Here is a 24,014-nt window from a genome sequence, read left to right as displayed (position 1 = left end):
TAGGTGCAGTTGAAAACTTCAGTTTTGGAGCAGTTAGTTTTAAAACACTAGGAAATTCCAGTTATGTAGTTACATGTTTGGTAAAACAATAAGATCTTATTTTTTTAATACATGTACAGACTACTTTCAAATAATATTGAAAAAAAAATTAATTTGTTCAAGTTGATGCCTTTTTAATTTGTTATTACTAGGTATGTAATAAATATAATAATAAATACCCTTTTCAATATCACAGCCTGTATCAGCTCTCGACAAATATCATCCCTCAGGCCTTCGGGCTGATATTGGAGTCTCGAGCTGATGCAGGCTGTGATATGGAAAAGGATATGTATTATTCTCTATAAATTTCCATATTTATAATGCATAATTTTTCTATATAATGGAACTCCAATAAATTTCTAAGATTAAATAGAGGGAATCATACTTAGTGGATGTAAATATATTACTTTAAACAGCATTAAGGCCGCGGGTTGACAACGTTTTATGTTCATCCAGTCTCAAAGAAATGAACCGAAACTAGAATACAATGGTGATATTTTATATTCGAAAGGGAAATAAAGAAAAAAATGCATTGCCTGTTTGCATATCGTTTGTCGTTCACTCCACTCCGCGGATTATACGCGGATCCCAAACGGCGGAGGACGGATTGTAGCTGGGTTGGAAGATGAAACAGAACTGCTGTCGTGTTGTAAATTTTGAATAAACTGAGTGGGTGTAAATACAAAAAATTACAACATGTCGACTCAATTTATGAATTTTGTATTTACACCCAGCCTGTGAATTCAAAATTTACAACATGGCACTTCGGGTGGAGCAGCTAAATTTGTGACATGTTAGAGTTCATATTATCTTACACTGCATGCCAGTGTTCGCAGGGTTATGGTTTATCTTGATTTATTAACAAAGTGTTTATTAACGATGTTATATTTACATCTAATAAGTATGGTTTCCCCTATTTCTTACGGAAACCAATTGCAATTCACAGCTATATCGAAACTGAAAGGACTAAAATCTACATGACTGCACGAATTAATCATGAAGATGTCAGACTCAAATTCCCGGCATAGAGGTCGACTTGTCTGTTTCTTTTATCCAACGTGCCGATGTACATTAACAATAATTTAGTTAATTTTACTTATACTAAAATTAACTAAATTAATATAAAATTTATTAATTTGTTATAGGAAAATGTAACCCGCGTATTTTTTTCCATCACGATTGCTTCGTGCATCCTTTGAATTAAAATTTTGAGAACTCCACTTGTCATTTGAAAAAAAAAATCGAGTCGAGATTTTTATTTTCTGTCAAGAACCTTAATTTACGGAGATAAACAGCACTGTAGAGCTTAGATATTTATATGATATAACACTGTAAATACCACAATAACGTGAAAACAAATGTAAAGTATATATATTTTTTCTAGTCTTGGGCTATTAATTCAGGTTAAGGTGGACCACTACACCGTGAAATATTTTCTCAAATCAACAGAAAATTACTTGATTATGATAGATATCATAATAGATAAGAAGTGTTTAAGTCAAATAGGCAAAAAATGTGTGATTTTGGAGGAAAAATTACATTTCCAAAAATTTAATTCAGTTAACATAAACAAAAGCTCCGAGCGGATTCGAACTCACGATCTGCGGTCCGGAAGCCCAATACTTTAACCACTGAGCTACGACGATATACAAACCACTCGAACGATATAAACAGTTTAACAAAACATTTAAATCGCCATCTTGTGACGTAGTGTCTTAAAAAGTATAAGTGTAGGTGTAGTGAGGTACCTTAATTAAGAAATTGTTATAAATGGCCAATTTAACCAAACTTTCCAATTATAAACTTAACAATTATGTATATATTTTATTAACTTAGATCTCCTCTTCGTTAAAATTGAATTGAAAGCCAACAATGTCTAACCAAAAGTCTTGTCTATAAAACTTGTAAGATTATTTATTTATATTTGTATATTCAGCTAAACAAGTAATAGAATTATATATTCATGTATATAAAGCTAATACAGAAAACAACTGTGTAGAGGTTTTCATGATAAATATTTTAATAATAGAGTTTTAATTATGAGTTTAGACGGAGAGGGAAGATTAAATACTAGTATATGGATTTAACATACTTGCAAATTCTATAAACGAGGAAGTGCAAAGCGGATCCAATTTCATCTTTTCCCCGTCTTACCAAAGTCGAAAACACACTACCAAAGCCATTGAAAAATGCATTAAATTACACTAGGTGTGTTGTAAAATATTGTGGATTTTGAAATAACATCTTAACTTTGGAGTCATATCAACCGGGAATTTTCATTATAAATTTGTATCAAACTTCAAATTGGCGCAGAAAATTTAGAGGTCTTATCTTTTAATAAAAAGTCAATGCACTGACGCCCGTCCTTCATATTCAGCTTCTTTATGACTTTCATAATAAATGATAAATATGATGTAATTTATAATATTTTGATCGTCATGTTGATACATGTATTTCAAAAAATGGACCGTACATTTTTTTTTTCGGGATCCTTTAACCTCTTTTTTTTTTTTTTTTTTTTTTTTACACTAATTTACACTTAGTTTGCTTGTGAATATGAACGACAAAAGATAAAATGAGCTCATGTTAATTGGGTCTAAGAGATCAAAGATTAATAATTGGGGAAGTAGATAACACATCTTGTCAAGTCTCATTTTTCGTCATTTCAAAGTCTGACAACACTTGTGTCATATCGATGTTATATCTGGAGTTCTGCAAAAAATTGTAAGCAAGTGTTTTAAGTTATATATATCATTTGAAATTTAAAAAGCAATTACAATGTATGTAGGAATTGTTGCATACTTAACTAATTTTGTTTGAACTCCTAGCTTGTGAATGTATTTTTGTCGTACCTTTATTTTCAAAAGTGTTTGACTGAAAGATCTAATGAAAAGCCAGTAATGATAAGCTTAACATTTTCTCCACGTTTTTTTTTCAACTTCTGAAATTTATTCCCTCTTTGTTTTACGATTAAATATTGTTTTTAATATTAATCCCATGTATATGTCAAAATATCTGCTAATTTTGGACTTCATTTACTCCAATGTGTAAATTAAACAGTGAGGGTAACTGTAATCCCGTTGATACGCAAGTGCAAACTATTAGTAAATCTAAATTATTTGAAACACATCATAGGGGCACATCTTTCTCTAACATTTACTTTATATATGTTACAAGAACTAAAACCATTTTAACAAGGCCTTGGACCTTTAGTAGGATGTAACTATCCATTTCTTGCATCAAAACATGTTTGAAATGACGCTGGTTTCAAACGAATTATACACCGATTGCGTACTGTAGTGTTATCCCAAAAGCCAGACAAATCTTGTTGATTTCAAGGAGCCATGGCTGAATGGCCAACAGTGATATATATATATATACAGGCCTACGTCACAATGCTGTTTGACACAACTACCCAAAGTCCAAGCTCTTGTTAAAATGGTTCTGTATATTTGCGGATATAGTTTCAATTATCACAATATTAATCATCGTTGAATTCAGCATTGTCCAAAAGTTACTTTTCGGTATATTTACACTTTTAAAAAATGCTATTCACAAAGTCGACGTTCTTAATAATAAAAACTATGATTATAATGAAATAAAATCTGTTAAGAGTGGGGCATCTAACGTTATAGTTTGCAAGTAACAAGTTTATACCTTGGTGTGGAAATAGTAGTTATGCTATGGACTTAACTAATCACAGCCCGTGTCGTTTGCAAGACGCAATTTTAAAACTATTTTTCTAGATTGAAGTGTGGAGAATTATGACCTTTAAGTACGTCAGAGTTTTGTCTCGAATGCTCATCCATCATGTGCGAATTGAAAAACAAGGAGCCAGTCATTAAATAGACCTATTATTGGTTTCGTGCATTCAAAAATGCATATTGTATATAATCTGATATAATAAATTAAGGCATCTTTTCAGATGGCGACCTCTTTAACAGTCGCTGCTCAACACTGTTTGAAGTGTGGCGCTCTTAACTGTGACGAAGTTTGTCCTTTTTACTGCAATCCTTGTCATCAACGATTGTGTGAAGAATGTAGAAATCAGAACAGTCCAGACACCATTGGATATGACCATCAGATCCCTGTGGAAAAATGTAAGCTCCATCCGACTCGATACGCAGATATCCTTTGTAATGAATGCAACATTCCACTTTGTTCTAAGTGTTCAACCATGAAAGAACATCGAGGTCATACATTTAATGACCCGGGGGAAACATATGCAGAAAAAATTGAATTTTGTCATTATGCAATCTCCAAAATTCAAAGAAATCATCTTCAAACTTATCACCATTTGATAAAGAGAAAGGACAATGACGCAGAAATACGGATGCTTATAGATGGCATCAGACAATCCGTAAAGACTGAAGCTGAATCCTTAAAGGAGATTGTAGAAAAGATGACATTAGACAAATTGGAATACGCCGATGCGATAGAAGAAACACTTTTTAAAATTCTTAAAGCACAGGAAAAATCATTTGAAGACTATATTGTATACCTAGAAAAAAATTACAGGAAGTTTCGTGACCATCTCTCTGTCAAGAATTTCAAAGTTTTATTATTAACCAGTTTTGAGAATTGGGTAATCCAATCCATTCCAGATATAAAAAATCCAGTTCCACCAATATTTACTGAAGGTCAATTTTGCAAAGATGATGTTGCCAAGCTACTTGGAAGTATTCATTTTACGGATGATAAAAAAGGAAAAGCTATGGAGACTGTCTCTACACGTTTAAAGCAGAACCAAAAAGACAAAGAGAAACATTCCCTAAAACTAACAATGCCACTGCATTCTTCTCTTGTTAGGGTCAGAAAGTACAGACTACCAGTTGAAGACCATGCATATCATATATCGTTGGATAATTGTGGCAGATTTTGGGTCAGTGATGGGAGTGGGAACATTGTCCACATGGATGTACGAGGAAATTATCTTAAAAATATAAAAAGTAGTGGTAGATTTGAGGGCCATCACACAGTCACGCAGGACGGGAATCTGATCTTTGCAGACAGAAAGTACAAAGTCATCAGAATAATAACATTGGAATATGAAATTACTAACTTCATTAGAACAGGTGAGTGGGAACCTTTCAGCATACACTCCTCCCACATCAACGGGGACATACTGGTGGGGATGATTAAGGGTAGAGAGGCTAAGGTCACCAGGTACAACAAGTCAGGAGAGGAAATACAGAACATACAGAGAGACAACAAAGGACGGGAACTGTATAGAAATCCACACTACATCACAGAAAACATCAATGGTGATATTTGTACCTCAGACTATAACAAGCAAGCTTTAGTGGTAGTAAATAAATCTGGGCAACACAGGTTCTCCTATAAAGGACTTAAAGCAAAGTTTTATCCCTATGGAGTATGTACAGATATCCTCGGCCACATAATAGTGTGTAATATTTCCACAAACACTGTTCATCTTCTAGATCAGGAGGGTCAGTTCCTGTCACTACTTCTTACACCACAACAAGGGGTAGACTATCCTCTAAGTCTTTGCGTAGATTTTGAGAACAACCTGTTTGTAGGACGATGGAACTACAAAGTGGAAGTGTACAAATATCTTTTTTAACACTCATTATGTGTCGGACACCTAAGACATTCTGATGCATATCATCATAGAGAAACATTCTTACGATTGAAGCTCAACAATATAAATGAATAATGATATTACCTTTAAGGAAAATGTATTATGTGCTACATGAATTTTATCATGAATGATCTTTCGTAGTGTTATGCATTTTAGCGAAAGCTATTTTTGAAAACTCTTCGAGAATTCTAATCAAATTGCAAACAACAACAACAAAATTTGTTTTTTTTTGGAGAAAGTAAGCACTTATAAGAACAAATTTTACACTGTATATATTAATTAAGACTATTTGTGCTTGTGTCCCTTTCGACCACACTTTTTCATTAACCCCTGTTAATTGCATTGTTCATATTTTTGATTTATTCTACATGTATAGTCAAGAGTGTAATGCAACAAAACCCGTGCAAAAATAATTCAAATAGTACTTCGGCAATTAAATTGACAAAGAATCTAGCGATAAATTATACCAAAAAGAAGACGTCGTGATAATAAGAAGAATTCTCAACATACTTAATATTCAATGAGTTGACAACGGGTGACTTTATATGTTCACATGATTTTTTTTTGTCACCTCTCAGCAATATGTCAATAAAAACTTTGAAGATTTCCATTTCTTCTGTTCTAGAATAAATTTGAGGTTTAAGACAGAAACCATTCAGCATGTTGTCACCGCAAAGCAGATAATATTGCTATTGAATGAGAATAAGCCAAGCGGTCCCTGGTAATAGGAAACGGACCGAGTCATGACATTTACTGTTGATGTTAAAAGGTTCTCCGATCCTCAGCTTCAAAGTATTTTTTTCTTTAAAAAAAAGTTATTTTTCTTTCAAACTTTATCAATTAAATGTTTGGATGGTATCCATGCATTTTACAAAGTTATTGCAAATTTGGCTAAAATGGATATAATGGAATAAATAAGCAAGCTGAGTTTGCCCCAAAAAAGTACCGGTGCATCGGTGGCTCAAATTCTTTACCAACATTTAATTGACTAGTAGTTATCCATGAATCCACTACTCTAAGCATGTAATTGTGTGACTGACTATAAAACTAACACTAGAACACTTATTCAAATTGTCTGTATAAAAGTCAGATTTATGGTACGAATAAAAGAAATCTCGGTAATTGAGAGTTATCGAACATTGCTGAGGATCGGAGATCGCTAACATTGCAACTACGGTAAATTATGATTATGTCCAAGTGCCAGACACATGTAAGTTGTTATAAATGTATTTTGATATATTTGATAAGTTCATAAGATTGTTTGAGAGTAGGAATATGAAAATTATTTCGCTCTATGCTTGAATCCGTTATATAAGTGTGCTAACTGTAATGATGTTTAACTGTTAAGATATTTACAACAGCTTAAATTGATAGTCTTTGAATAGATTTTGTTGTAATTATAAGATTAATATAATAAATATTGGTGAATAACAAAAATATGAAATCACAATGAATATATCAATTTATTGCATACATGAATTCTTTTAATGTAGTCATTTTACAAGACTTAAAGTCTATTTTACAATAAAAAAAATATTTTTTCAAATCATCTTAAGCTTAAACCAGAGAGTATTGCTCCAGGATTGACGATGTAAATGTAAATATTGGAGGTCATTTGATAACTTCATTAGGATTGGAACTGGTCACAAAAGTATAAATTCTCCTTGACATTTCTTTTCCCACTCTGCGTGACGTCTCCAAAACACCAGCTCCCCTTCTTACCTGTCAACAGCAAATATGGAATAACAATTAAAACCATTTTAACAAGAGCTTGGACTTTGTATAGTTATGTCAAACAACAATGTGGCGTAGTCTTGTCTATTTCATTGCTGTCCACTCAGCAATTACTCTTTGAAATCATTAAGATTTGCCTGACTTTTGAGATTAGAATATTTCGCATATTTCGCTTGAAACCACGTCATTTTAAATTGATTATTTTGAAATTTGTTCATGGAAGAGGTCACTAGCATACAGTTATTAACTTACCACAATATTTTCTAGTAATTTTTCTTGTTCCTTTGAATCATTGCATTTTCTGTATGCCTAAAACACAAAAATATGTTTTTTTTCAAAAAGAACTTGTTACCTGGGTACATATAGTTTTCACACAGTCCTTTATCAATTGAACAAGTAAAAGATATGCAAAAATTTTAAAAATTGCTATCATGAAAAAACAAAAAACAAACAAGAGGCCCGTGGGCCACATCGCTCACCTGAGGAACAACAGGTATGATAAAACCAGCTAAATGGAGTCATAATACAAACAATCTGGTCAATGTACAATAATACATGTAGATCCGTATAAATGAAATCCATTTTCCCCCCTGGATATTCTTGTGATTATAATCATTAGTCCCTTTTCTAACAGGATGATTTTATAGTCATATCACATGTTGAGTATTGCAGTTCTCAAAAAGATCCTTAACAATTGTTTATGTATGGGATATAAAGCTACATCAAACTCTGAACCTTCTTGTGAGGCCGACGAATTGTCCTGGAGCCGGAGTCTTAAAAATTCTTAAAGAATCATCGGGCTGATTTGTTTCTGAGAAGAAGATTTTAAAAGAGTTACTCTACATATTCATATGTAAAACTTCAACCCCCCATTGTGGCCCCAACCTACCCCCGGGGGTCATGATTTTCACAACTTTGAATCTACACTACCTGAGGATGCTTCCACACACGTTTCAGCTTTCCTGGCTTTATGGTCCTTGAGAAGAAGATTTTTAAAAATTTACTCTATATATCCCTATGTAAAACTTCGACCCTCCCCCCCATTGTGGCCCCACCCTATCCCCGGGGGTCATGATTTTCACAACTTTACACTACCTGAGGATGCTCCCACACAAGTTTCAGCTTTACTGGCTTTATGGTTCTTGAGAAGAAGATTTTGAAAATTTCTAAAAAAAATTTCATTAATATTTAATTATTTTTTCTTGAAAAAGGGTGTGGCCCTTAATTTTCCCCACTTTGAATTCCCTTTGCCTAAGGATGATTTGTGCCATGTTTGGTTGAAATTGGCCCGGTAGTTCTTGAGAAGATGTTGAAAATGTTAAAAGTTTACGGACAAAATGTCTACAGACAAAATGTGATCGGAAAAGCTCACTCAGGTGATCTAAAAACTGTTAACAAAACTTTATAAATGATATAAATCTATGTACATTCATGTAAGCCACAAAACAAGAAATTTTAAGGAGAAATATTACCAAATTCTCAAACAGTTCAGATTATTTTTTTAATGGGTGATACTAGCAAGTCAAAGTTCTTGTTTTCTTTGTTTTAGATTAGTGAGATGAATCGTGTACTTTTGTTTAAAAGGCCCCATCTTGAATGATACCTTAGAAGACGTATAGTTTTAAGTATCACATAAATTATACATGTATATACTTTGTAACTTGAATTTTTCTAATTTAAGCAATGAATTCAATATTAAGATAAGGTTTGCGGTTTGCATTTTTTAGGAGTTGTGCCAAAGTTACTGTACATACGATTTTGTTCACTATACTAAAGTCTTTTTTCTCATGAAATTCAAATGATTTTGCCTGTCCCATTTTTTAAATACAAAAAGGTCAAAGTTGATAAGTTCCAATTTTCATGTTGATGAAATGTAAATAATTTCGTGAAAATATGTACATTTTATATATGACTATTATGGGGGTTATTTAAGCTTAAAATGTTAAAAAATAATGTCACTATTTATATCATGATTCATTCTGATTAATTTTTAATGAACATATCTAAAAATATAATAAAATGTAACAAAAGTCGTAATTTTGGTCTACTAATATGAAAACGAAACATCTTTTTTGAAACCTTTCCAAGTCCACTGAATTCAGGAAAAACGAATCGAAGAATATGTGTTATCTGATGTTTCTAAAACACTACTCAAAACCACATAATGCGGACTTCGTTTTTGTGGAAATTGATAAATGGCTTGTGTCCCGTTATTCTTTCATTGAAACTACAAAACCCCGCAAAATTAAAAAAAAAACGAAATCAATTATGACGTCATAAAATTTTTAAAAGCATAGCTGAAATAAAGGGTAGTTAGTGTTACGTCACAATGAAAAATTGTGAGTTATCTCCCTCTAACCGCAACTCTTACCTTAAGGACTTTAATACGACATACAATAGTTGGAAACAGTTTCCGCTTTTTTATAAACAGCAATTAGTTTTATACTATATCAATTAGTTTGTAACAGTTTACGCTTTTTAATTTGCAGTTCATAAAAGAGCGCAAATTGTTCCAAACCATTTTATATTGTATAAAACTAATAAATATTAAATTGATTCTTTATGATTTAATTATTTTGCTATAAATTAAAGATAACATCACTCATTTGATCTTTTAAAAAAGGACATCAAAGTGTACAAAATTTCAACATAACATCATGCGGACTGATATGTTTATTGACGTTACTCTTACTATGACGTAGGCAACGTTCTTTATACTATATTAAATAATTTTTTGTAGCAAATAAGAAAGCACATTACAACTCTAATTAAAACATATAACATGATATGGTTGAATCATGCTTGTTTACATTATTCACATTGTATACCTATTGGGACTACTAGCAATATTCTGCTACACTCACTCAAGTAAACATATGGACTTAATAATATGAACGTTTCTCTAATAAATCTATAAATCCACTAAATACACAGCTATGTGTACCTCCATCAGTAAGCGAGGGGAGGGATAGGCCTGTACAATAGCATCAGCAATGTCAGGACTGATGTTCTTAAACTGCAGCAACTGTTGCTTCCAAACCTTCAGAAGACCTTGTCCATTCTTGTCAACTTTTACTGTAGCTACACCATCATCAAAGAAAGCTGTCTGTAATCGATCTTTCCTACAATCACAAGAAAGAGTCTCATGTCTTAAGCAATTCAGGTTTTTAAAGGAAGACAAAAAGAGGCTGAAGTTTTAAACTTTTGGATAGAATTTATAATTTAGCAGAAAATTCTAAGATTTCAAATTTGAATATTTTCTGATATCAACTTCTATGAAGATTAATAAAGTCTTAAAAATGGCTATGACCATTGAGCCCTCTTATTATAGCAAAAATTATTGAAAATCGAGTTGAAGTGGATATATCTTTTGCATGAAACATAAAGCATGCTGAGAAAAAAGTTAACATAAGACCAAACAAAAACTAAACAAGGTTTTTCCAAACATTTTTTTGTAATATGTAAACATCTTTTCACTGTTTACTTACTGTAAGTCATTATAATTCCACGGTGTTTAAATTTCTAAATTTCTAATAAAGTACCATTTGCAATGATTTTAATTTCACACTGCTAGAAAATCAATTTATCAGAATATAAGCATTGAAACATGTTTTGCAAACTAATGATAATATCCACGATGGGTTTCATTTCCCGTGAAAATGATGAATTGTAAACGCAGTGAAATTGAAACCACCATGAATATTGGCCAATCTACAGTATTTTTTTTATACGAAGACATGTACATGTACTTGTTTGTTGATGTCTTCGTATAAAAAGATACTGTAGATTGGCCAATATTCATGGTGGTTTCAATTTCACTATGTAACCTTGCAACGTTTTACTATCATTACATGATTTATCAGCTTCAATTTGCAATGCTTTGCCACTAGTATATATACCCTGTATTAGCATTTCTGTTTCAGACTACAACTGACCACAGATGCTGCTGCATCAATACCTTCTTGCACTCTGCTGGGTTTGCTGAATTTCCAATTACAGCGTCGGAAATTGGCAGTATATAGATACCCTCTGACTCGCACGGGCTGTAAGTCTAATAGCATTGGTGCACATTCAATTATCCGATCACTTGATAATTCACTCAATCCTATCGCATTATCTTACACTCACTTTCATTGTACAACGTTCACATATAGTCACAATATATCTCAAGGGTTTTAATGTGTTTGCATCGAACAACAGTTGCTTTAGATCATACAAATTTTCGTATGAATACCTTTTCATCAGCAATTTTTTTGACAACAGTTTGGGATCCAAATTCATGTGCCAATTGTGAAAGAGCCTTTATTTATTTTTGTGATCATGAAAAGGTAAACATGCATTTAAAACAAAATGAGCCCCTGACCTTAAGGTGGCTAACTACACCTTGAAATAGTTTCTCAAATAAGGAAAAAATTACTGGATTATGATAGAAAGCATGATAGATGAGACGAATATGTCAAATAAGAAAACAATTGCAATTTTGGATGAAAAATTATCTTTATAAAAATTTAGTTCAGTCAAGATGAACAAAGCCCCATGGAGATTTGAACTCATGATCTGCATTCACAAGCCCGATACTTTAACCACTGAGCTAAGGCGATATACAACCAACTCGATTTAACAAAACATTTTTAAAACTCGCCATCTTGTGACGTGGTGTCTTATAAAGTATAAGTCTAAGTTTAGTATTTAGGTATCTGCAACGCTTTTATAAACTTAGTTGTTTTGTGTCTTAATTTTAGTAGCGCATAAATAAACCTAAACCAATTTTTTAAGTGGCATCTAAAAGAAAAAAAATAATTTTAACATTGTAGATACAGAATTCACATTAAGGGTACAAGTGTATACATGCACAAATTTTACTGTTAAATTGTGCAAGCATAAAATAGTGGGTCAATCTAGCTTTACTTGGTGGGATTTAAAGTCAACAAGGAAGCAAAAAACTTATATTTCCCATCCTTCCGATGGCTGCCATGACACTTAAAATGTTAATGCATGATTCCTCATAAATAATGTAAGTATACTTCTTTAAAACATAACCAGAAGTTGTTGAAGATGTGTAATATGTGCATTTTAGTACTTTTTTCTGAAATTTGATTTAAACTGATACCAAACCGATAAACCGAGAGAGACTCTTAAAATCCTATTAATTCGTCAAAGTTATAAATCCCTCTAATAAACCAGATAAAAATCACAGTGCACAAAGTACAGATTTCTAGATTAATTTGATGTGTATATTGAAAACATATTTTTCTTAAGAAATAACATAATTCAGCATTACAGTTTCAAAATCAAAATATCTTGACAACTAAGTACACAAAATCTGCTAGTCTTTCTCCACAAATATTTATGATAAATACCAACCCCTTTTGTTGTTTTAGTACTTGTGAGAAGATTTTTCTCTATTCCTTTTTTTCTCTATATATACCTATGTAAAGCATGATCGCCCCATTGTCGCCCACTTTACCATCAGGGATCAAAATTTGAACAAATTAAACTACCTGAGGATACTTCCACACAAATTTCAGCTTCTCTGGCCTAATGGTTATTGAGAAAAAAATATTTTTAAAGATTTTCTTTATACTTATATAATACTTCACCCCCCCCCCCTTGTGGCCCCTACCCTTGGGGATCATGATTTGAACAAACTTAAATCTACACTACCTTAGGATGCTTCCACACAAGTTCCAGCTTTTATGGCCGTATAGTTTTTGAGAAGATTTTCTCAGATTTTTTCTATGTACTAGAATTGTTATGTAATACTTCACCCCCCATTGTGGCCTCCCCTACCCTCAGAGACCATGATTTGAACAACATGAAATCTACACTACCTGAGGATGCTTCTACACAAATTTGAGCTTTTCTGGCCTCATAGTTTTTGAGAAGAAGATTTATTATAAAATTTTCTCTATATATATTCGTATGTAAAAATTGCAACCCCTGTTGCCCGTCCACCCTACCTGCTTCCATGCGATTTTTGGTCATATTATTTTTTAAAAGAAGATTAGGAAAAAAATCCCAACAAATTTCAAAAAATCTAAATTTTTTCCCTTTTAAAGAGGTCATAGATTTTCATTTTAAACAATCTTGAATCCCCTATTCCAATTGATGCTTTGTATTGTTTGGTTGGAATCAGCTCAGTGCTTGTGGAAGGAAGATGAAAATTTGACAAATTTACAACCACGCCAACACAACAGACAAATCTTGATTAGAAAAGCTCACTTGAGCCTTCTGCTCAGATGAGCTAAAAAGTCAAAATGCATAGCATTATAAAGATTACCACATAGCTATGTTTTTAATACAGCAACCATTATATAAATAGTTCATGTTTGGGAGGGTAACTGTTGAAATTGACACTCCGAGACAACCATTGTCAACCGACGCGAAGCGGAGGTTGACAATGGTTTTCAAGGGGTGTCAATTTCAACAGTTACCCTCCCAAACAGGAACTATTTATTTTATTATACTGAATGTCTTAATTTTAAAGAAAATTTTACTGCTTTTATATAGAAATAAAGTGAATTCTACGGCGAACCGTATGCGCATAATTTACGTGCATGTAACAATTCGTTGTGTTACCCGTTGCCAAGTGTGTTGCTAACGCTGAGGGTAATAGAACGGATTACCAACTGCGTCTAAACCAATCAGATTTCAGTATTTAACATGAAAGTATAATAAAACACACTATGCAGGTGTGATAATTATTTTGACGTCAAAAATATTACTTTTTGACTAGTGAAAAAATTCACACACAAATGACCGTTTCTGCTCTTCTATAAGTTCATATAAAGAAATTTTTATAACAAATGTATATTGCAAACTTCATTATTCTGACTTAACTGTTTTACCAGTATCTTTTGATCTTAAATCATCTAGGGCTTATTTTATGTTGAATTGGATCATTCCTTATTCTAAATTATCTTTGCACCACGTCTGATGTCTGTCAAGCAAAGTTAAGAAGACTTTACTTGGTCTACTAGTCCATGTCCAGAGCAGTTTTATCCTTGACCTTTGACAACCATAAACTTAAATAAAGATTTGAGGTCAGCTGCGGAGCGAATGTTTCTTAAAGACATAATTAGACAATACTTTGTCTAACGAAGAATTTTAAAAGTAGTTTATCCCTTGTCCTCCAATTTAATGTACAATAGTCATGTACCTCTATGGGGATACCTGTGTATTAAGTTTAAAGTTTTGAAGTTTGTCTAGAAAAGGTTCTTTTTAAGTTATTGATTGGACAACATACAGATGTAAGCCCCTCTTTTTTCAAGAGGAGCAGGGAATAGGCCATACAAATGCTAACAGTAGTTTGAGCATTGAACATTAATATTTATACCAAACATTTTTTTTACCGTCAATGTTTACAAACAAAATAATTATAAAAAAAAATTATGATATTTTTTTCAGATGGCGACCTCCCTACCAGTCACAGCCCAACATTATTTGGAATGTGGCACTGAAGATTGTGAAAAGAACTGCCAGTTTTACTGCAATCCTTGTCACAGACAATTATGTGAACAATGCAGAGACAAACATCAGAAGAGTCCAGATACCAAGAACCATGAAGTGGTCCCCTTCCTACAGCACAAACGTCTTCTTCCTGTGGACAAATGCAAGCTCCATCCAACTCGAAATGCAGATATTCTATGCAATGAATGCAACATTCCTCTATGTTCAAAGTGCACAACCATTGAAGAACACTTCGGCCATAAATTTGTTGATATGGAGGACATTGATGCAGAAAAGTTTGCATTTTGTCTAGAAGAAATTTCAAAAATCCAAGAATATTTCCTTCCAACATCAAAAGAATTGAAAACGGAGACAGATGAAGATGGCAGAGAAGTAAAGAAAATAGTCGATGGTATCAGAAATTCCATAAAGGCAGAAGCCAAGTCTCTGAAAGACCTGGTAGATAAGGTGACATCAGACAAATTGGAACAAGCCAATACCATAGAAAAGTCATTACTTAAAGTGTTAAAACAACAGGAAAAACATACGATGATTACAATGAATGCCTTGAAAAACTTTTAAAAGAGTTTCATGGCTACCTCCCTCTAAGCAATTTCAAAGTTTTATTATCTGCAACATTTGAAAATTCAAAAATCCAATCTATACCAGAAACTACTAAACCAGTTCCACCAGTGTTTAGTGCTGGTCAATTCAGCTATGATGATGTCAGCAAGTTACTTGGAAATATAGGTGTTCCAAACATTAAACCTTATAAAAGGAAAATAAAACCCATGGCTACTTCATCAACAAAGTTGAAACCTACAGGAAAAGAGATGAAGCAAGATAAAGAGAAATCTGACGTGAAACAAACACTGTCTCTGTCTTCCTCTGTCACCAAGGTCAGGGAGTACAAAGTACCAGGTGTTAACAATGTATGTCATACATCACTTGGTAAATCAGGCAAACTCTGGGCCAGTGATAGAAATGGTAACCTTGTCCATACAGATCTACAGGGAAATCAGCTACAGAAGATACGAACCAATGGTGGGCGTGGCTACCACACAGTCACACAGGACGGGGATCTGATCTATACAGACAGAGAGAACAAAGTCATCAATAGGATAAAACAGGATAATACAGTCACTGAATTCAATAAAACAGAAGACTGGGAACCAATCAGCATACACTCCTCCCACATCAACGGGGACATATTGGTGGGGATGAAGAAGGATGAAGAGGCTAAAGTCACCAGGTACAACAAGAAAGGAGAAAAAATACAGAACATACAGAGGGATAACAAAGGACAGGATATGTATAAGTATCCACAATACATCACAGAAAACATCAATGGTGATGTCTGTACATCAGACGTAGGCAATTATGCTGTAGTGGTGGTGAATAAATCAGGACAATACAGGTTCACCTACCCAGATCAGGAGTCATGGTTTTGTTCCTATGGTATCTACTGATCTGCTTGGTCACATCATTGTTTGTGACAGTTATCTCATGGATTACAAAGTTCACATCCTTAATCAGGATGGTCATTTCTTGTCTACACTTATCACACCACAACAAGGGCTAACGCGTCCCCGTAGTCTGTGTGTTGATGATGAGAACAATCTCCATGTGGGACAGTATAACACCAACACAGTGACAGTGTACAAATATCTAGAGTGATTATCTCTATATATGTCAAACACATCAGACATCAAATCTGAATAAATATAATCTTTCTAGTATAAAATACATCATGTAAATAAGCGTATTCTCTTATTCTGTAAATTCTAAAATCTTCCAGACCATATTGTATACCAGTATCATGAATGTATACTTTGTTCTGTTTATTATTTTTAAAATGCAACAATTTTTTGGTGCATGTACATTACCTCTATAATGTACATATTCTATGAAAAAATATTTTTAGTTTTGAGAATAAACAAGAAATTCTTATATATGTGTCATAAAAAGTTTCTAAATGACATATTCCATTACTTGTAAGTAAATTAATATCTTTGTTGTTTGTTTAGAGTCTAAATTATTTACAGATTTTTTAAAGTTTGATTTTTACTTTATGTACCATTTAATAATTGTTAAAAGGGTAGTTTTATATTGTCACAGCCTAAATCATATACATTGTAGGCTTTCATATATGATTGTAATCAACATGAGAAACAAAGTCTGTTTATACTGACCTCATGTTCATAATATTCCTTAGGTTTGTTTAAATTTTTACATTTTTCACAACAACAATTTAATTGAACAAGGTAGGCAGGAAAGCTCTTTGGTTTTTAATAAAGCTTAGTTGATTCCAAAAAACCAATTCTAATCTTTATCAAATGAATGATCTGTCAGCCGTTTTTAATAATGGACTTCTGGTGTTAGGAATTCTATGATGAAAATTATTTCTTAGAAATTTACATATTAGCATTTTATATCTTTATTTTTGTTTTTCCCCCTTGCTATACCTTCACATACGAGAGCTGTATGCCCTACTACTGCATACTACCAGGTATCTACTTTCCAGTTTTTTAAAAACGGCAGTAAACACATTTTAAAAATGTAGATAAGGTTCTATATTGCATCTTACATTTATCTTCTTTCATTACTTCCAATAGTTTTACTGTATTGGTAGTGGTGTATCAAATCAAATCATAACCTTCCTTTACTAGTATTTTTCAAAAATAATCAGTGTTTGAAAATTGTTCAGCTTGATGAATGTTAGTCATTCCTTGATTGTATAGTTGAATTGTTAGTTTAATTTTCCAATATTCACGTCCATTTTGACCATATAATTAAAAGAAAATTTAAAAATTCAAACCTCTTCGACATCCAGACGATGAACACTCCCTTGATTGCTGTCCATACACGGAGTCAGCCTCTCACTGGATAACACTGCTGCTCTGTGCTTCCTTTGTACCTTAGTTTTCTGATCCCTGAATACAATAACATGGAACTCATTTAATTTTGTTTGTAATGTGCTATTTGATTGGTTAAACAAATAAGTCTATGTATGTACAACCAGGTTTGCTTACATCACAATATGACTTCTTTCAAAATAACAATGTATTGAATTCAATAAATGTCATATCTAGATTTTGTATGATGTTTTACCTTTTTTCAGGACAAACTATGTTATCCTCTGAAGTTAATGTTTTAAGAAATAACCAGCATGTTAAAAAGTTCACTGGGATATGAACTTGGTTTCCCCTCAGAAACCCTTAATTGGGCTTCACAGGATTTGATCACATGAACAACCACGTTTTATCCTGGTGAACTCTTTAACATTGCTGTTTATTACCTATCTTAACATTTGAGATTGGGAAATTGTCAGTATTATTTATCTTGTTTTTAGAGTAACAATAATGCCACCGTATTTGGCAATGGTATAACTTCAGTGGATCAAGAACTTAGAGAGAATAGAGAGATTGAATGAAGTTCAAGTTATTTAGAATAACTATTCTGTAGGAATCCTTCTCAGATGATGACATCTTATCATCTTTTTAGACTCAGCCTTTTAGAAATTTGTGTCAACCAAGACTTTTTTAAAATTTGAACACTTATAAACTTACTAAAGATACAAAAATATTTATATCTAAACAATTGTGTTTTCCTACATTGAGCTAGTCCAAAAATACAACAGCCACATTTTAACATAATGAAGTATGATTTTATAATATATATCTAATTATATAACATTTTTGAATAAGTTTTCTCGTTACGTCACAAATTAGATAATTTTATTACTATGCCCTGAAAATTGCTGAATTACACCGGAAACAGTTATATTGCCCTCCCGGAAACAGTTATATTTCACAGGAAATAGTTTTATTGCCCTCCCCAAACTGTAATATCACCATCGCGTGCAAGAATTCTGCATATTGATTACGTCGGGTTCGAAATTCAACGAGCCAGTTGCTAAGCAAACGTAAACAGATCAGCGAATTTTAAACATGTCAGGCCAACGTCTGCGGTTTGTTCGTCTAAATTCAGAGGAACTATCATTATTATTGATTAAGAATCAATGATCAGCGTCACCGTATTACTTGACGTTTTACATTGTACATTGACTAAATATGAACATGTGCCATCAAATACTCTTGTGAATTAAATAAATATATTGATAACCCGAGTTTGATTTGTTTAAAAATGTTATATATCATATATAACATGTCTTCTCGGGCAACAATACCAGAATATTTGCCCCGAGGCGACAGGAAAGCCCTGGAGTGTTATGTCGCCCGATGCCGAAATCCTCTTTTCTCGAGGCAGCCGGGTGCAAATAAAAATAAGAATTTATTTATAAATCCGTCAAAAAATACATACATATATTAATGAAGCGCATTGATCCTGATTACATAAGGCGTTGTCTTGCAGCACATGCACATCAATTGTTTGCTCCGCACTAGCTGATACTATATTTTACATGACTCAATGTACTCAAACTTCTTGATTAAAAGAGTTTGTTTACTGAGTCTCGGTTCATAGTTTCATTGGGGGGGGGGGGATTTTTGTAATTACCGACAACTAAATGTAAGGACAACGCAGAATTAAGTACATGTATCTAACTAACAGTTGGAGAAATAAGTCAAAACTTGCTCAATTAATTATAGATATATAAATCTTGTTTTAAAAGCAGCAAACCCAAGTGTTCTGCTGTCATCACTTTAATTTTAGAAAAAAATGTTTTTTGCAAGATCACAAGATCAATAACGAATTAAGCATGCAGTCATCCTGTTTAAAGGAAGTTTAGCGAAATGCCCCAATGAAAAAAATATGATTCAATTAAAGAGCTTGATCGTCTACGGCGAGATATGTCGCAAAGAAACTTCTGGAAATAATAACCAAATGGCGGGTGCTGATTTTTCTTTTGAGCAAAAAATACGCATGCCAATGAAAAATATTATGGATAAATGCACTCGCACTGGTAGTTTAAATCTTGGTCAAATTGCAATTAGTTTTTAGCTTTTTCTCAAATATGTCAATATACTGCCTATCAACAACAAAAGTCCTAGATTTATATTTGCTAAAAATTTGATATTGCGAAATTTCTTTTCAGATCGTAACATCAGCTCAGCACTATGTGGAATGCGAAAATAAAGATTGTAGGAAAAACTGCCAGTTTTACTGCAATCCATGTCACAGACAATTGTGCAAAGAATGCAAAGATGAACATCAGAGGAACTCGACGACAAAGCCCCACGAAGTAGTCCCATTCAAACAACGTAAACCTCAACTTCCGGTGGAGAAATGCACGCTCCATCCTACTCGAAATATAGATATTCTTTGCAAAGAATGCAATGTGCCCTTATGTTCCAAGTGCTCAACGATGGAAAAACACCAAGGACATACATTCAATGATCTGGAGGACATCTTTGCAGGGAAGTTTGAATCTAATGGTAAGAAAGTCTCCGAAGTCCAAGGATATTTCCTCCCAACAGCACAAGACTTGAAAAAGGAAACTGAGGAAGATGCCAAAGAAATAAAGAAGATCATGGACAGCATTAGAGATTCTATAAAAGATGAAGCCGAGTCTCTCAAGAGTCTGGTAGACAAAGAAACTTCAGAAAAATTAGAACATGCCAATTTAATTGAAGAATCACTTCTCAAACAGTTAAAACCACAAGAAACAACTTATAAAGAATACATTGCATACCTTGAAAGACTTGTTGGGGATCTTCGTGGCAACTTTCCCATAACCGATGGCGGAGGTTTATCTGCTGCATGCAGCCTGGATATCAAACCTATACCAGAAACAACCAAACCTAATATACCGAAATACAGATTTGGCAAATTCAGCAAAGAGAATGTTGGCAAATTACTTGGAAGTATAGTTGTTCCTAGCGTTAAAGAGGAAAAAAGAAAAATAAAACCCATGGAAAAGGATTCTTCTTCACAGTTGAATCCCGCAGGGGCGCAGGGAGAACTAGAACAAAGAGCTGACGCGATAAAGAGGCCGATTGTCTCCGAGGTGAGGGCGTTCAAAGTACCAGGTGTGGACAGCACTTATTATTTGTCTGTGGATAAATCAGGCAGAGTCTGGGCCAGTGGTGATGGTGGTAACCTTGTCCAAACAGACCCAGAAGGGAATCATCTACAGAAGATACAGACCAGTGGTAAAGATGAGGGCTACCACACAGTCACACCGACTGGGGATCTGCTCTACGCAGACAAGATAAAAAAAATTATCAATAAGATACCACAGAGTAATAGAATCAGTAAAGTTTTTAAAACGGGGGACTGGGAACCACTCAGCATTCACTCCTCCCACATCAACGGGGACGTACTGGTGGGCATGAGAAAGGACCGGGAGGCTAAAGTCACCAGGTATAAAAACGTGAAAGAAATACAGAACATACAGATGGATAACAAAGGTCAAACAATCTATAATTCTCCATTGTACATCTCAGAAAACATCAATGGAGATATATGCGCATCCGACGATGAGAAGCAAGCGGTAGAAGTGGTCAGTAAAGCAGGACAACACAGGTTCTCCTATAGAGGCCAAGAGCCAGAATTCCATCCTTATGGAATATGCACCGACTGTTCTGGAAACATCCTAATTAGTGTTGGGCTTTTATCAAATGGCACAGTAGAAATCATAAGCCAGGACGGTCATTTTCTGAGTCGGCTATTCGCAATGGACCAAGAGATAACGTCTCCACGTTGTGTATGTGTGAGTGATAAAAATAATCTGTATGTTGGACAAGAAATGTCTAACAAGGTGAAAGTGTTCAAGTATGAATTTAAGTAACTCTCAATATTTACAGAACCTAAAAGACAGCAAGCTTGCAGAGACTCCTTTTGTTATATGACACATGGACAACTCTTGACTGAAAGTGAGCAGATAAATATGACAGTTTAAAAAAACCTGAACCTTTTAAAAAAGGCCAAGGTTATGAACTTTTGATTGTGAGTGATTTCGATGTTTTGATTTGTCGTTTTTAAGTTTTTTAAAATTTTGACATAATGTCGTTTTTAATTTTTTTTTTAAATTTTGGCATATTTTGTTCAAAATATTCGTAATTATGCATTTATCTCTGCTGCATGCACCTATTTTAAAACGAATCAACAATATTCTACATTTTAATAAACTAAGATAGACTGAAATGCGACTTTAAATAGTGTTCAACTGAACTGAAAAAAAAAATTAAAATGCTGTTATCGGCACTATCTTTTTTTGTTTGTTTTGTATGTATATGTCGCAATATCTACATAACGTACGGAAATAATTATGTAAAAGACCCATCCCTCTCCGTCTGAATGGAAAAGAAAAATGTTTGAAGAATGATAATTTTTAGTTCACCTGAACCGAAGGAACAAGTAAGCTTCTCCGATTACCTTTTGCCATGCCTCTGTCGACCGGTAGAGCGTCTATAAACCTTTACAATTTTTACTTCTTTACAAGATTCAAGTGTCTAATTTCAAACAAGCTTGCCACAGACTATCCATATAGGAAGGAAAATCTAAATTTCTAAAATACATGTATAGGGCAAAACGCCTTTTAATGGGAAGAGAAAAAAAATGACCGAAGTCTTTAAAAAAAATCTCCCAATGGCCAACTGCAATAGAAATGGCACTATTTAAAAAAAAGGAAGAAGAAGAAATCTTGAACTATGAATATATCTATATATATTTCCATATTTATTATATATATTTTTTCTATATATTGAATTTCAATTAATTTCTAAGAAATAGAGGGAATCATACTTAGTGGATGTAAATATATTACTTTAAACAGCATTAAGGCCGCGGGTTGACAACATTATTATGTTCATCCAGTTTCAAAGAAATAAACCGAAACTAGAGTCCAATGGACATACTTTTTATTCGAAAAGGAAATAAAGAAAAAAAATGCATTGCCTGTTTGCATATCGTTTGTCGTTCACTCCACTCCGCGGTTTATACGCGGATTCTCCCAAACGACGGAGGACGGACTGTAGCTGGGTCGGAAGATGAAACAGAGCTGCTGTCGTGTTGTAAATTTTGAATTAACTGAGTGGATGTAAATACAAAAAAATTACAACATGTCCACCCATGTTATGAATTTTGTATTTACACCAAGCCTGTAAATTCAAAATTTACAACATGGCACATTCGGGTGGAGCAGCTAAATTTGTGACGTGTTAGAGTTCATATTATCTTACACTGCATGCCAGTGTTCGCAGGATTATGGTTTATCTTGATTTATTAACAAAGCGTTTATTAACGATGTTATATTTACATCTAATAAGTATGGTTTCCCCCATTTCTTACGGAAACTAATTGCAATTCACAGCTATATCGAAACTGAAAGGACTAAAATCTACACGACTGCACGAATTAATCATGAAGATGTCAGACACAAATTCCCGGCATAGAAGTCGACTTGTCTGTTTCTTTTATCCAACGTGCCGATGTACATTAACAATGATTTAGTTAATTTTACTTATACGACCAACTTATTAATTTGTTATAGGAAAATGTAACCCGCGTATTTTTTTCCATCACGATTGCTTCGTGCATCCTTTGAATTGAAATTTTGAGAACTCAACTTGTCATTTGAAAAAAAAATCGAGTCGAGATTTTTATTTTCTGTCAAGAACCTTAATTTACGGAGATAAACAGCATTGTAGAACTTAGATATTTATATGATATAATACTGTAAATACCACAATAAAGTGAAAACAAATGTAAAGTATATATATTTTTTCTACTCTTGGGCTATTAATTCAGGTTAAGAAATTGTTATAAATGGTCAATTTAACCAAACTTTCCAATTATAAACTTAACAATTATGTATATTTTTTTATTAACTTAGATCTCCTCTTCTTTAAAATTGAAAGCCAGCAATGTCTAACCAAAAGTATCGTCTATAAAACTTGTAAGATTATTTATTTATATTTGTATATTCAGCTAAACAAGTAATAGAATTATATATTCATGTATATGAAGCTAATACAGAAAACAACTTTGTAGAGGTTTTCATGAAAAATATTTTAATAATGGAGTTTTAATTATGAGTTTAGACGGAGAGGGAAGATTAATTACTAGTATATGGATTTAACATACTTGCAAATTCTATAAACGAGGAAGTACAAAGCGGATCCAATTTCATCTGCTCTTTTCCCCGTCTTACCAAAGTCGAAAACACACTACCAAAGCCATTGAAAAATGCATTAATTTACACTAGGTGTGTTGTAAAATATTGTGG

General features: G+C 33.3%; 3 protein-coding genes and 1 pseudogene across 3 annotated transcripts; 3 read left to right on the top strand and 1 right to left on the bottom strand.

Annotated features, from left to right (window-relative positions):
• Window positions 1–3,964: 3,964 nt before the first annotated feature.
• Window positions 3,965–5,623, top strand: LOC128165213 (uncharacterized). The gene has a single exon (XM_052829494.1). The coding sequence runs from the start codon at window positions 3,965–3,967 to the stop codon at window positions 5,621–5,623; it is 1,659 nt and encodes a 552-aa protein (XP_052685454.1).
• Window positions 5,624–7,252: 1,629 nt separating this feature from the next.
• LOC128165116 (crossover junction endonuclease EME1-like) lies at window positions 7,253–11,327 on the bottom strand. The gene is made up of 4 exons (XM_052829330.1): window positions 11,311–11,327; window positions 10,320–10,497; window positions 7,628–7,684; window positions 7,253–7,363 (listed from the first exon to the last, which is right to left on the bottom strand). The coding sequence occupies exons 1-4, from the start codon at window positions 11,325–11,327 to the stop codon at window positions 7,253–7,255; spliced, it is 363 nt and encodes a 120-aa protein (XP_052685290.1).
• A 964-nt stretch (window positions 11,328–12,291) lies between these two features.
• On the top strand, window positions 12,292–17,629 carry LOC128164826 (E3 ubiquitin-protein ligase TRIM71-like; annotated as a pseudogene).
• Window positions 17,630–18,186: 557 nt separating this feature from the next.
• Window positions 18,187–21,996, top strand: LOC128165115 (uncharacterized). The gene is made up of 2 exons (XM_052829329.1): window positions 18,187–18,207; window positions 19,881–21,996. Exons 1-2 carry the CDS (start codon window positions 18,187–18,189, stop codon window positions 21,573–21,575), a joined length of 1,716 nt encoding a protein of 571 aa, XP_052685289.1. The 3' UTR covers window positions 21,576–21,996.
• The last annotated feature ends 2,018 nt before the right edge of the window (window positions 21,997–24,014 follow it).

This window comes from Crassostrea angulata, chromosome 10, assembly GCF_025612915.1.
Source record: "Crassostrea angulata isolate pt1a10 chromosome 10, ASM2561291v2, whole genome shotgun sequence".
Lineage (NCBI taxonomy): Eukaryota > Metazoa > Mollusca > Bivalvia > Ostreida > Ostreidae > Magallana > Magallana angulata.
The sequence above is the reverse complement of the archived record's forward strand: the minus strand, read 5'-3'. Positions and strand labels throughout refer to the sequence as shown.

Coding starts and splice junctions, on each gene's coding strand:
- LOC128165213 (XM_052829494.1), top strand. CDS start 3,965: ATGGCGACCTCTTTAACAGTCGCTGCTCAACACTGTTTGAAGTGTGGC.
- LOC128165116 (XM_052829330.1), bottom strand. Junction 7,685..10,319: donor CCCCTCGCTTACTGATGGAG/GTACACATAGCT, acceptor TTTGTGTTTTAG/GCATACAGAAAATGCAATGA. Junction 7,364..7,627: donor AATTACTAGAAAATATTGTG/GTAAGTTAATAA, acceptor TGCTGTTGACAG/GTAAGAAGGGGAGCTGGTGT.
- LOC128165115 (XM_052829329.1), top strand. CDS start 18,187: ATGCCACCGTATTTGGCAATG. Junction 18,208..19,880: donor TGCCACCGTATTTGGCAATG/GTATAACTTCAG, acceptor ATTTCTTTTCAG/ATCGTAACATCAGCTCAGCA.